This window comes from Cuculus canorus, chromosome 9, assembly GCF_017976375.1.
Source record: "Cuculus canorus isolate bCucCan1 chromosome 9, bCucCan1.pri, whole genome shotgun sequence".
Classification (NCBI taxonomy): Eukaryota; Metazoa; Chordata; class Aves; order Cuculiformes; family Cuculidae; genus Cuculus; species Cuculus canorus.
Window position 1 is genome coordinate 8804695 of NC_071409.1, and position 14990 is coordinate 8819684.

The 14990-nt window shown below is 36.9% G+C and overlaps 1 protein-coding gene across 1 annotated transcript in view; it reads right to left on the reverse strand.

The window, feature by feature from the left end:
• Nucleotides 1–227: 227 nt before the first annotated feature.
• DNER (delta/notch like EGF repeat containing) overlaps nucleotides 228–14990 on the reverse strand; it is a 114601-nt gene continuing 99838 nt past the window's right edge. The window contains exons 10-13 of the mRNA XM_054074881.1: nucleotides 14717–14830; nucleotides 13509–13640; nucleotides 7524–7770; nucleotides 228–1315 (exon numbers count right to left, since the gene is read on the reverse strand). Coding sequence (XP_053930856.1) covers nucleotides 1204–1315; nucleotides 7524–7770; nucleotides 13509–13640; nucleotides 14717–14830 — 605 coding nt within the window. The 3' untranslated portion in view covers nucleotides 228–1203. The remainder of the gene's footprint in view (nucleotides 1316–7523; nucleotides 7771–13508; nucleotides 13641–14716; nucleotides 14831–14990) is intronic.

A 14990-nucleotide genomic window follows, 5' to 3' on the forward strand; every position in this document is an offset into this window, starting at 1 on the left:
TGCATAACGGCCTGGACTGCAGGACTGTATCCTTACTGTGAGGGGGTATTTGTCTCACTTTTGAGAGATCACCTTGATAATAAAAGCCATTTATTCCTTTTCAAATTAACAACTGGAAAATCTTCTTTCAGCATTTTTTATAGCACATTATATATGCTCATGTCCTTTCAAATTTATAAACAGCACTGCACTTTCAAATGAAGAAAAACAAAGAAACAGCTGCAATCTTCACTTGATAACATTTATTCCATATTTTCTGAAATAAGCATGAATTTTAAGAAGCCCATAAGCAATCAAATACAGCCACAAAACCCCCATACTAATCCTAAATAAGAAGCACTATGAGAAACACGCAATATTGAATGAAACGATACTGTACATCAACAACCTTTAGGAAACAAACAACGCAAACTATATGCTTAGTGTACTCACGATATAAAAAATTTTAACCTTTAAAGAAAAATATAGATTCAGTCCAATTGTAGGATCCAATCCCATGCCCACTGAAGTCAATGGAAGTTAAGTCATTGATTTCAATGTGTAGAGGATCATGCCCTTACACTTTGCCTCAAGAAGGACTTTAATTATTATACAAGGCCTAGCCCGAATACTATTACAAAAATGTCAAACATCAACTCAAGAGTGTGTTTCAGCAACTTTCAGGAAATAATGGAGAAATAGGTTAGCTATCCATGCATGGAATAAGGCAAAAGCTAATTCATTCAGATTAGGAACAATAATTTTTACTAGTTTCTTTTTCACGACACAAACATTTTAGACTTTTTTAATTAATGGATATATTATATATCATATTATGCTTCACATTTTTCCTACCTCTACTGAGAAAGCTGGCACTGACATGTCATAAAGAACTCCTCATTAATTATTATTTTCTGTTCTGTTACAACCACAAGAAACTCATCTGGGTTTAGTAATAGTGTCTACCAAGAAAAAAGCACACACTATCATAAGCTTATAGTTTATAGAGCTCAAGGTACATTAAAATGTAATTAATGAAGTTTGCAAATTCTGTTTTAAAATATTTTTCCAAACTAAAAGCTGCAGAAAATTGGTTCTTAAATATTCTACAGAAAATCCTGAAGCATCTAATGATTTAAATTATTTATGCTTTCTTCTTAAAAATATTTAAATTAGGTTAGTAGCCCATCCTTTTCAAAAATAATGCAAAAAAGATACACTAGATTACAAATCTTTTGTCTTAATCAGTGTAACCAAAGGTTTGTCATCTGGGCTGTAATCTTCATAAGCAATGGGGGTTGCATCATACATTGCAGGTCGGGATTTCTTGCCAAACCTGGAAATAAAAGAAAGCTTTTGGTGACAAACAGAAGTATGAATGTGTCAATGGCAACAACCCACTGAGTTATGGTGTGCTGTCAGAAATGAACCTAGAGAGCCTAGGAAAACTCTGACTTGTATTGCAACATGCCAGAAGTTTAAGTGCAAAAGTTTAAATATCTGAGCTGCAACTTTCAAATAAATAAATAAATAAATAAATAAAACCTCCTATTGCAAACAAGAAGCAGATTCCATATCAAAGGCAACAGGAATTCTGCTGCAGAGCCCAGTAGTACCAGAATAAGGGAAGACTGTGGAAGGCCAGAGTGAAACTCAAGTTTCAGTGAGGCAAGAATTTTGTTTTAGAGGCTGCTCTAACAACCAACATTAACCTCAGGTGATGTATATTTATTCACAAAAAAATTAACAAACAACAGACAACTTTGTCACATTGTATTTGGAAGTGCAACACTTGTTCACTGACTTGGGCTGCAAGCTGTAGACAAAGCACTTAAAAATGAACTTGAAGTCTTTGCTCACCTGACGTCCACTTGAGAAGCACGTTTAAATTATCAACATATATGTACCATATTAAGTCTATATTAATTTGAGCTGTGCAAACTCAAAGGTGTGTTTGAGGATAATATTTGAACAAAATTAACTTGAAGTCCTTCCAAGACTTTGATGCAACTCTCTGACTGTTCCAATTTAATTTTTGGCTGTTTTCAGTGATCTAGAATTGTTGAGAAAACTAGAATGGCCAGAAGCATTATGATCTATATGGTCAAATTTTCATTTTTCAAAGTATTTTTGCTGTCAATAAGGCCATGGTACATGTATTTCCATGCATGAATGTATGATTTTTTTTTCTATACTTGAACAAATACAGACCACGTTTGCTCATCAGCTTTATGATGGATAAACCTGTTTTTCTGTAACTGAGGTAAAATTGTGAGAATTGAATGAAGGAACCAAGTTATAGCATCTTATTAAATCAGAGGCAGCAAATTAATTTTAAATCACCTTTTTTCTCTATCACTCTTATGAGCTTAAAGGAAATAGAGCTTTTTCACAGGTAAAAATGATGATAAACATTCTCCAGCGATTTAAGTCAAATTTTACCCTTTCTGGCACGTAACGAATGCACAGCTTGTTGCACGTGGTGAAACAGTACAAAATCTGTTCCCTTGTGTAGGTCAGGGATGACATGTGCCCCTAATTGGAAAATGCTGAGAAAAGCCCACAGCACATGTGCTAATTGTTTGTGGCCTGGCTGAGCCATCTAGCTGGTTGACCACATTGCTTTGATCAGGCAGTTCAGAAGCCAGTCCCTGCTAGTAACACTAAACTGAGTTAACACAAACCTCAGAAGTCTCAAACGAGAATTGTTAAATGGGAAATCTTAGTTTGAGGGGTGTGGATCTAGTAGGATGGCTCAAGGATCTTATGCTATTTGATTGTCTAATTGATGTCGTACAAGAAAACACAAAACAATTACCAATACAATCTATAAGAGACAATGATTCAAGGGGTAATAAACACTGCAAAGATGCAGATCACTGCTACAGAGTGTGCTGGATCAATTCATAGGCTGCTTACAGCAAAAACACTTACAAGCAAAAGATAAAAAGATTTCTTCCAATGAAATCAAATAGAAGATTTTTCCTCTAACAAAAGAGTGTACACCGGGTGAGGAAATCTCAGTCCTAGGAAGTGCCTGGTTTGGAAAAAGACTGAAGAGACATGATGGGTCATCAGTTTAACACTAGTTTTAATGCTATACGCTGTCTGAGAAACAATTATGTGCTTAGATCTGTAAACAGAGTGTACCAGAGGACTACAGAACTTCTACAGCCTCTGCATTTAGTGTTGACATGCCCATTCGCGAGTGATGATAGTATTCCAATATGTTTAATAGGGATAGTCAGAAACAGTGTACGGATCATCACAAAGTCATGTAAATGACATAAGAATCAGCAAATATATTTTGTAATGAAATATTGGAACCTGTGTAACTTGACAAAGAGACTGGGGGTTCAATGACAGTTTTGGGGACAGTACATATTTAACATAGGAATTCTTCTTGGCACAGACAGCTCCATGCATGTGTATATATGCATGTGTGAGAGAGATTGCAAAGTCTGTGAACACTGGACAGCTGAACATCAATGGAAATGGTATCATCTAATGTCTGTGAGATAGACTGAAGCTCAGTCTCCCCAGAAGCAGAATAAAGAAACTATGTGTTGCTACTCCATTCAAAACCAGCAGCTGGTATAAGGAGTCCATAAATAAAGTTTAAACAAGAGAAGGAAAAGAGACCAGAAATAAAATATATATATATATATATATAAAATATATATATGTATATATATATATACACACACACAGAGGAAGAATGGATTATTTTTGCCTCCACAGGAGGAGAATAATGAGAAGAATAATTCCCTCTGCTTTTTTCAGAGAAAAGGCTATGTGCACAAGTGGCATTTTGTATTCCTTAGTATAATTGAACTGTAACCCTAGAGTTCCCACTAAACTGAGACTCTGGCAGAGGACTGAGCAATTGGCATGTGCTGTAGGGACCAGAGTACTTGTACACATGATGATACTTTCACCAAGAGGTAGCTGACTGAAATTCATCACTGAAACCTGTGACAAGAAATTGTAAGGAACAAGCATGTGCTGAAGCTCATCAGAGTCAGGAGATGAGGGCATTGCAGTCTAACACAGCTGACTCAAACACAAGAATGTGGAGAACCCAGTGGAGAGAAGCTCACCCTCCTGTGACAATTTGACTTCATTGGTCTGATGAGCAAGACTCCCCAACCCACAGAACAACAAGAGTCAGCATGTGAAAGTTAAAACTGAAGAAACTACGCTAAAAGTAGTGCATGAAGCCTACGGCTAATGATACCTAGACACACAAAAAGTTTACAATTTCCATTAGCAGATATTTTGTTAATCAGTGCTTTCCTAAAGTGAACAATACAGATCATTTCAATAGTCCCTGGTTCCAACTCAAAAGTCTGGCTGCAATAGCCAGTGGCCAACTATTTCTTTACAGAGTCCTATTCCAGCTTTAAAATGTATAAGCTTTAACATAAAAGGAGTATTTATTTACTCTCTGCATAATGAATGCTAGAGAGTTCTGCTTCACCTTGTTAGAAAACTATGTAGTTCTGATCTGCTAGTCCTAAGATCATTCACCAGAAGTAGACATTTATTAGTAATGATTCTTGAGCACGTTCATTTTCTCTTACAGCAAGTACCTTGATTAACAAAGGTCACATTTTAAAAAAGGATCAAGAAAAAGACCTGCTGAGAAACATGAATGAGTAATTTTAAAATAATTTACTCAATATGCAACAGGCATCCACACTCCCTGGACACCTACTGACTTTAACATAAACCTTACATTTAAAGAAAATAATCTCTTCACTTTTCCTTAGGCCTCCATTTTCCAAAATTACTAATAAATTTAAGTATTGAATTGCAAAAGGGAATGATTTTCAGAAAACACTGAGTATCTATTACTTGAAAGTACATCTCTTAAATACAGCGATTCTGAAAATTGAGACCTTGGTATTTTTAACATGCAGATTTAAGAGTTTATGCAAAAAATAACTATAAATGTTGTGCTCCTTTTCCAGGGCTGAAATGACCAAAGCAATGGTTTATATCTTCCTGTAAACAAAATAAACTCAATAATCTTCACACTAAACCACTGTGAATTAACTGAGTTGGCAGCTCTATCTTGGATTTTTATAAGGCATGCATACTCTTGAGAATTATTTAGAATGAAAACATTTATCTTCATTTGCATTAAGTAGAAACACCTTTCCCAAGATAGGGAAATCCTTTATTGACAGGTTCCAATAATGTCATTTTTAACTGCATAATATGGATTTGAAAAGTCATCATGAATATATCCCAGCCTAAGGACTTCTTCAGAAGCTTTTTTACTCTGAAGCAAACTCGTTTTTCTAAACTTCTGCCTTCAGTAATTTACAGAGATTACTTTGGACTAACCCAGACAGCAGCAGCAAAGACCTGAAGTAGCCCAGCTTCCAAGATTTGAAATGTTTCATACAGGAAATCTTTTACCATTTCTACAACCTGCCCATGAAACTGTGAAAGGCAGGGGAAATGCAAGTTAAAAAGAACCTGCCTCGCTGGTACACTTTCCCTTGGTGCCCTCAGATAGAAAGCTGCCAAATTTGCTCTAATACACAAGTAAGAAAATTCAGACCAATTCCAGTCCCTGGGGAAGTGCAAAGTACCACTTCAGTCAGTAGTAACTGAACAGGATTCACACATTCATCACTACCACAAGATTAGGAGGGAGGTGTTAAATTGGAAAGATTAACTACAGCATTTCGGATCTTGCTTTCCGCCTTTGGAGATGTGTAGTACATAACAGTAGACATTCAGAAGGACAAATAACGAAAAACTTCAAAGCTTTTTATGGGCCATACAGCAGCTTCCTCCTCTCCCCATACACTGCTGAAGGAAAAAGGAGTTCTCAGAGTGTGTATTGTGTGGAGACGTTGAGCTCCTACTGGAAGAGACGTAAAGCTGCGTGGCTAAGGAGACTTCAAGGGGAGACTTAAAAAAACCACTGATTTTATTGCAATGCTGGATCAACTATGTACATTTGTCTTTTTAAAATATTTACTGCCTAATACATTTAGACAGTGAACAAATGTTTTATTGCATAGCTAGTTGGAACAGTTTAGAGTGCTACTGCCCAAAGCCACAATGTGATTAACTGAGTCTGTGGGAACTCCTCATCCATTTCAGATAACTTTGGTGACTTCAATGGTGGTACAAATTAACCTATTTATTTTTCACTGAAACAGAACTGGAGTTTTCAGAAAATGAGTTACCAGCAATCACCAATGCATATGCATGCACTTCAAAAGCATCAATGGTAACATACATAAACAGTCCTGTTGGAATTTGAAGTGATTTTGAAAAATTGAATAAACAGGAAAAAGAAATAACAAAAATTAAAGTTCTACTCTATTAAGAGAGATGTCAAATACAAAAGAAACAATACTGGCTAGGAAGCAAAAGGGTGCAAAGGATTTTGGGGTGAGGAGAAGATCTAATGGGTCACAAAATTATGTCGTCAGTCACTAATGTAATGCAAATTAAGAAAAGAAAGCAGATTTCATTTTCAGATGTATGAACAGGAATCACATAAATAAGATGCAGCAGGTGATTAATCAGATTATCTGGTACAGGAAAACTTTCTGCTGCAGAAATACTCCCAGTTTTGTGGATCACACTTCAAAAAAAGAGAAAGACAATCTGAAGTATGTCCCAGGGAGACAGTAAATATGCTGACATGATCCAAGAGAAGATATTGAAAGAGCAGGTTAGTTCATGTAGGGAAGAAGAGGTTGTTTTGCTTTGTTTGCTTTTATTATAAAAAAGAGGGGAGCAAAACAACACACAATCAACATGATTACTATAAAGGGAACAGTGATAAATTATTCCTCATGACAACCCAAGGAGCAGTAACAAAGAAGTGTCCTAATTCATAGCAAAGAAAAACTAGGTTCAATTTTAGGAACGCCCTTTCTAACTCTATGCAACATCTTTGGAGGTTTTTAAGGCCAAGTGTTGGCAGGCAGCTGGCTATAATTAATGCTATATCAGTGCAATGGCTTACGCTTGAGGTCTTGAATCCCTTCCAGCCCTACTTTTGTATTATTCTGACACCTAACGCCCTGGCTTGCAAGTGCTCAGAGAAAACAGAGTAAGAAAATTACTATCTCTAGGAAAACAATAATAAAGATCCTTATTTGGAAGCAAACAGGAGCACAAAGATGAGTGATCTGAAGAGCATCTCACTAAATAATCCAGTAAAGTAGTTGCAAAAAGCTAGCATGTCTGTGCTAATCAAATTACTTGCGTGTATCAGTTAAAGAGAATATAAATACCAAGCAGATCTTACAAGCTAGGAACTCCGCCTTTGTCCCTCTTCACCAGTTACACCAAATATATTCAGACTACCTCCCTCTGTTTTCAAGGACTTGTGCTAGATTATCACGCTTCAGATGAGAACAGAATAGGAATCAAAAAAGAACAACAAGCAATGCCAGTGATCCTGTATTTTCTCAGAGAAGTAGTCCATTCTCTGCCAGCAGCAGTTAGGTGCACTGAAATTACATATCATAAGAGATTTCTTTTAAATTACCATCCCCAGAACAAACCTGGCATGTCGGATAGAAGCAATTGCACTACTGAATTCACTGTCAATGCTTCTACAGTTGTAAAATTCTTCATAGGCTGGCCTGGAAGAACCTTGATATTCAATGCGGCTGATGCGACATATTCCCACAATCAGAATGATCAGCATCAGGACAAACGCTACGCAGAGAGCCCCAATTATGATGTACAGAGAGTGACGAGGCATATTTGTTAGACTCTCTGCCATATGCCCAGACTTCCACTGCAGATCTGTCAATAAGAAATAAAAGGTTATCATTAATTAGTATTTCATATCCTTCCTGCTGAATAGAATTATTTTATGGTATTCACTTTCAGTATTTCTGTGGAGACTTTTGAAGCTGGGAGTATATGTAACTTGAACCTTCCCAGGCTCCATTATGGGTGTTACCATGCTTAACATGCAACAAATTTGAATAACACTATCTTGATCATTCACCCATCTTTTTTGTAGACTTTTAAGGTTATATAGGAACGCTTACCTACTTTGATCTCCTGTATAATCCGAGTCACAGAAAGTCATCTAGTTAATCTTGCATTACGCTATAATACATTACACATTCTTAAAGGCAGGCACATTTAATGTAAAAGCCTCTCATAATATGCCCATTCTCTGGGCATTTTGCTCTAACAGTTAGTGAACTCTTCTCCTAAAATGTGTGATTTAATATGTATGAAACATACTTGTTTCTTAATTTGAAACACAATTTTCTGTTATGCCTGTCTCCACCAGACTGCAGAGACTTCAGAACCAGCATTTCAAGGACAAAAACGACATCTCATGAAGTGCCACAGTACTGAGACTACTAGAGTCTTTTCTCAAGTATAATTTCATTGAGAGGTCTCAAAGCAGACCTTAAAACCAAGCCAGTCTGGAAGAGGCTTCTTGTATTTATGTATTCCAGACCTTCTTTATAAATATTCTTGATGCCCAGACTGTAGTCCATCAATGCCAAACAGACTGTCTATCAATTGCCTATTTCCTCAGATCTCTTTTTCTCTAGCATGGGTCAGAGTATTTCTAATTAACCTGTACTTCCCTCTAGGGTTCATTTTTGGCAGTCTTTTAAGTCTACGGTCTCATAAATTATTTCAAATCAGGAACAGACTTGAATCATTCTGACTACAGAATCTGACACTGCAAAACTAATTTCTAGCAGGTGACCATTCCTTTTTCAAACATAATTCTGCTTTGCACTGTTCTAGAAACTTGCTTTGCTGAATCACAGGTTTGGAACAGGGCTATCAAGCGCATGCTTTGGGAATTTAAGATGTTCTTAGAAGTGACTTCTTGAGGATGTTGATCATGGCAGGTAACTGAGTCAAGCACCTGGCCCGAAATCACAAGCTTAGTGGCAACTGTGGATATCATCTCCATTTGTGTTAGAAATAAACAGAATGTATAAGCAGAGGGGAGGGGAAAAAAAGATAAATTTTGGAGGAAGGCAGGGAGAAAGGCTGAAGCTGTAACACGTGGGATTCACATGGGCAGAGTCTGAAGAAACGGTTGCTCCTTGTTTGCAGTAGTTAAGGTTGTCCTGGAGCACCTCTGAGGTTGGGCTGAACTTACAGGACTGCTTTTAGTGTTACCTTCTTCAGAGATCGGTAAAGTTTTGATCAGCCTGAATTCTTCAGTGATTTAATGTCTCTAAAGAGCTATTACTGCAATTTGACCGGTTGGGATATGAGGGAGAGAATACAGCTGTGCTCTGTGCAGTTTGGAATGGGTTCCTATTTCTGTTCTGCAGCACGTTCATCATCTACAGCGCTCTCTGTCAGGTTGTCAGACTAGCCAAACTCAGATCTAATGCGTGCAGATATATGGCAAGACAGTTCTGATTTAGACTCTGTCTTCCATCTCTGGATGATAAGGATGAGAAAAATTTCCTCCATTCTTCCTCAACAGATAAAAATATCAAGATTAACAGTTTATAATCCAAAGATCAGAAAGAACATATGACAGCTCAAAATCACAGTACTCTCAATTTTATGAACATTACTATGACAACTAAGAAATAGATTTCAATGTGCACCATGCAGTCCGCACTCTTTGTAATGCTCGTTTGCAAGTAACCGTATGGTGTGGCTTCCCTTGATAATTAATAATTAAAAAAGAGGCAAAAGTAATTATATTAACAGATAACCAGCAGGCATTAGAGAATTCATATGAAACATTTTGTAAGCATCTTTACAGTGAAAGCTCCATTAACATTTTATGCAAATATATTTAATTTTGAAAAGAAAAAATCTTCTTTATATTTAAGACTGATTTAATCCTATTTAATTGGAATTGCTAACACTGGTAAGGACCATAATATGTTATAATAAATAACACGGTTCATCCAGGCAACATACGTTTATGTTCCATCTAGTTTGCTGTACATGCAGCACTTGAAAATTAAAGAGTATAGTTTGACAAGATAGTAACCTGAAATCCTGATAGGTTAGTCACTTCAGGGATATAAAAAAGCTGGTGAAAAAAAGCAGAGAACTATTAACAGGAAGTAGGGAGTTGTTCTACAAAAAAAACAAAAAAAGGAAAAAAACCCACTAAGTACCAACAGCCTCCTTATGGCTAGGAACAGAAAATCACAAAAGATAAAATATGATCCATTTAGTCACATGCCCCCTAAACACCAGCTCGTCCGCCTCCTGTGAAGCCTAGAGCCTGGTTCCGTATTTCTTTTTCTAGCATCCACAGAATCACAGAATTGTTTAGGTTGGAAAAGACCATTAAAATCACCAAGCCCAACTATAAACCTAACATTGCTGAGTCCAGCACAAAGAATGCAGTGTTTAAATTTAATTTCCAATACATTATTTACCATTATGCACAAATTGCTGAGATAGGGTAAATATGACAAGCAGATAGGCAAAGATGAACCAAAGCAGATTTACTAATTGATTGAATCTTTAGAGCTGCACAGAAATCCACTGCAAGACTGAATCAACTCCAGTGATATCAGACGTGCTGCATCTCTTTATAAAAGAGCTGAAGACGGCCTTTCTATTTCTTGATATTATCAGAACTCAGTTCACATCAGTTGGTCAACTCTTAGCTCAAGGAAAGACAGTGAGAGCTAAGACCTTCCCATGGATACATAGTTGGTAGAAGAAATCTGCAGATTAAAATGCTTTTAAATCCTTTCTGCAAAGTGATTTCTTCAAAACACAATCCCTCTCTATTTGCATAATCCCTTATAAACCTGTGAAAATCCAAGTGCTTTAGGAAAGCTTCTACAGCTTTGTGTATAAGCCACTGCATGGGTTAGAGAGGCTGCATGTCCACTCTTATATCTGTCTCCTGTGAAATACGGTGTCCCATAGCAACACATCATTTTACTTTGATGTTGTGTCAAAGTGACTTTAACACCAAGGGAACATCAGACACTTCCTGATGGCAAGTTCATTGAAGAAACTATTGGTAACCTTGAAATTTTAAACTAGATTATTATACTAATTATTATTATTATACTAATAATAATTAAACTAATTATTCAAAATGTATCTTTATGTGACAAAGACCTTTCTTCTTGTTCTTAACCAGAATTTTCTAGATTGCATTTTAATAATAATAATAACAACAACAACAACAACAATAATATCATCTATACACTCTATTAGCTATCCTGATTTGGTGTTATGAATGCTAGTTAACACACAGATAAATCCCTGTCTCCTATCATAGTAGTCACAAGATAAAAGGAAAAAGCAGTCAGTAAAAGGTTTAGAACAGCGATAACAAACTGCTCTTACTTCTTCCCATTATTTTAACTTATACAGTTTGCAAGTATGTATACAAGCAGAAAATCCAAGTTCTTGAGCAGCAGGCAAGGCCACAACAGTTCAACTATAAACAGATGCTCTGTGTAAAGAAATACACAGTAAGCAGAGACAACCCCCTCACTCAAGAGACTGAAGTTTAAGCAGAGTTTTATTCGCTTGTGCTTTCATAAACTTACAGATGAGGTCAGAAGGGAGTTAATATTGACCAACCACAGACGTAAGCTTGAAGCTGCCTGTCATATGTAGTGCTTAGGGGCAAGTGTCCCTCACAGGGGGAAGCAGGAATAACTGAGTAGCTGGACAGTAGAAAAGGCTTCTTCCACTCTTTGTTCTGCTTCTCTCATTTTGCCCTGTGTCTATACACACCTCACTACCTATCTGCCAGACTCTTAGTGACTACAGCATGACAGCCAAAGGAGGAGGTGGAACAAGCTTCTCTGATTTCACACATCTGCAGGTCTCAGAAAGGATGCAAGCCAGTCAGTCTGTTGCCCTTTGGCATCCACTCATCCCACAACATAACAGAACTTTGTTACTATATTGAGATACTGCAGGAAGTACGTTTCCAGGATGATTATTTCTCCAGGAACTGAGAACTCATCTGTCTGTCAGCCCACCACTTATTAGCTAAGGCAGGGAGAATTAGACTGCCTTGCTGATCAATTTGGACATGCACGTTTCAGGTATCACTAACAACAGCCTTATCTGTAACAGTTCATCTGAGCACCTTTTAGGAAGAGCACTGTGGCACACAGATAGCATGACAGTGTGCTCCCTACACTGCAATGATTCTGTACCACGTGGGAAAGTACGTGCTGTTCACAGGCACAACAAAAGGGCAGTGCCATCACCATCTCTGGACTAGCTAGCAAGTCTCTTCCGCAGTCTTTGCTTGAAACAGAAAGCACTGAAACTGAATTCACAACCAACAATTACAGGGAGCAGTCATCAACCTGTCAAGATAAAACGTTTGCGTCAGTCCAGGTGTGAACAGAGTTGTCTTCTGGGTTAAAGTAAGGACTTATGGCAAGAATAGAAATCAATTTAAAAAGCACTAAATATGTTTAAAGCTAAAGTAAGAGAGAGTAAAAAAAGTGAAGCTTCTTATGTTTTTTGAGTAAATAAGATATGAAAACGATTTTTTATTCCAGCCTTTGAGTAGATAATTTCTCATGAAAGTATAATAGGAGCTTTCTGACTCCCTTCTGTTTATTTTTAACCTATTATCTATCCCTGCAACATTCACTGTGCTAAAGTGGTGTAAATCCTCTCACACAAACTTCTGTGTCTGTAGAATGACTTGAAGGGATCTATGACCACAGCACCTGAGCATTCAAGCAGGTAAATACACAGCTAAACCCCCTAGCAAAGACAGCATCTGGAGCCCAAGAACAAGACATCAGGGAAATACAAAACAGGTCTGTGAGCAGCAGAACTAATGAAGACTAATTTCTGTTTCAACTCTTCCACAGTTGGGCTTCATACTTTCTTTTTCTTATGGACTCTCTACTTATCCATGAGGGTTTATTTAAACAGAAGCTTTTCTCTATACTAAGTGAGATCCTATTGAAGCTGTTCCCTAATCAGACCCACCAACGGAACCCCTCCAGGTCTTACTAAATGCTTGGAAAATATTTTGGTTTGGAGACCTTTACGTATCTAACAAATCTGGTGGAAATCAGCGTAAGGTTGGAAAAGTTATTCCTGAAAAAAGCTCCTAAATGCATGCACACACAAACTGCAGCACAATAACAAAGGACTTCTTTTCTTAGGTAAGCAAGTTCAAAATTGTTTTGCTGAAACATCACTAGAACTGCAGGAGCTCAGAAGTCAAAACAAGTCTCTTAGGACCATGCTTATTGCACTATGGAAGTACACTTTACCCAAGGTAAACGTACAAGTAAGCTCTGAGGCATAAGTACAATTAAAAGGCAAACTCTGCTCAGTGTGCAGCTGTAAGATAGCATCTCTGACAATCTAGTCCAACGCATCTCAAAGTAGGGTACCCAGAAACAGAAATTCTTTCATAGACACGTTGGAAATAAAATTAATTTAACAGAATTTTGATAATTGACAGGTGCTTCTGAGTATTTGTGCAGGTAAGTATTTAGAGACAAATATAGATGTCTTTATTATATATATAATATCATTTTTAGGAATTTTTAGAAAACTACAAAACTTACGTATTTCGCAGTTTGCACCAACCCATCCATGTGGACAATGGCAAATGTAACCACCAGGCTGATCTATGCAAGTTCCAGCATGGTGACAAGGGTTGCTGTCACAGTCATTTACATCAATTTCACATTCTTCACCTTACATAGAAAAAAAAACAACAAAAAATTTGATACAGTGAGTGCCTCATGTAGGAGGTACATCATCAATCATTTTATTTTTCTCTTTTGCAAAACACCTTTTAGCTCAACAGCATCTTTATTCTCAAAACATCAAAAGTAATCTATAACTGTTTCAAGAAATAAGTCTCAGATGGGCTCCAAGACAGAAACATTACTCTCATTCAACTAGGTGAAAGCAAAGTCTGAGGGCTAAGTAACTCAGCCAATGTCACCCAGATTATGTGTCTCATTTCTTTAAATATAAATTCCTTCCAAAGAAAATGCGGTATAACAAGTTATCATGTATATTCTGAAGTGGTATACAATAGTGCAGACATTCAGAATCTCTGAGAAACGGTCACTGTACAGCAGAAAGCTAATTCTTTTCAAAAAAAAAAAACCCCTTTAATTGGAACAGATGAAAACTACAATTTGATTTACAAAACAGCAACGAATGGGTTTATCTATTACTATCAAGTTGGATATCACTTTATAGCATCAGGTTATAAATTATTTTGACAGCAGATACTTGCATTACACCAACCATATGAGTTTAAATACAAAGCCAAAGGACTAAATGGGCTGCTAGCCATTACTCTGAAAGTGTAAACTGATTTATAACAAGCACGTTAGGGCTTTTAGCAATTGCATACTAAGGTAACGCAATAAGTTCAGCTTGCAGTAAATAAGATCAATGTTAAAACATTTTCCAGTGTAAACAGTGTCCAATTAGTATATTGGCTTACCTGCAAGCCTTCAAAATGTTTTTAGTTTAAATGCAATCTAGTCACAAGCAGTAAGGTTATAAGGCACATTAAACAGCTGTTTGCTTAGTGGATTCTATTTAGTAACAGGCTTTATTTGCTGCAAAATATTTAAAGTTCAAAGCATTTGCAGGCAATATCAAGAACTTTTCATTCTCACTAGACTGATGACAATTCAGCAAAATCCAAAATAATGTTTCCTTGAAGAGACATAGACTCTTCTGGTATTCGTCTTGTGGACACAGTGGACATTGACAACTAGACAACCTGTGTAATGCACTAATTACTTGCCTGTATATCCAGGTGCACAAATACATGTAGCATTTAGGCCTTCGCTATCACAAGTGCCACCGTTCTGACAGTTGATGTTAACACAAGGATCTTTGTATAATTCACAATGTCTTCCTGAAAAGGTAAAATGAGTAATTGCCATTAACATGACCTATACTGACAGCATGAAATCAGCACATGCAATAACTTGACTTCACCTGGATAAGCACAATGATGTGCAGCCTCCAACCCTGTCCTGTTGGGCTAATGCCTTAAGATTAAAGCCATATACTTT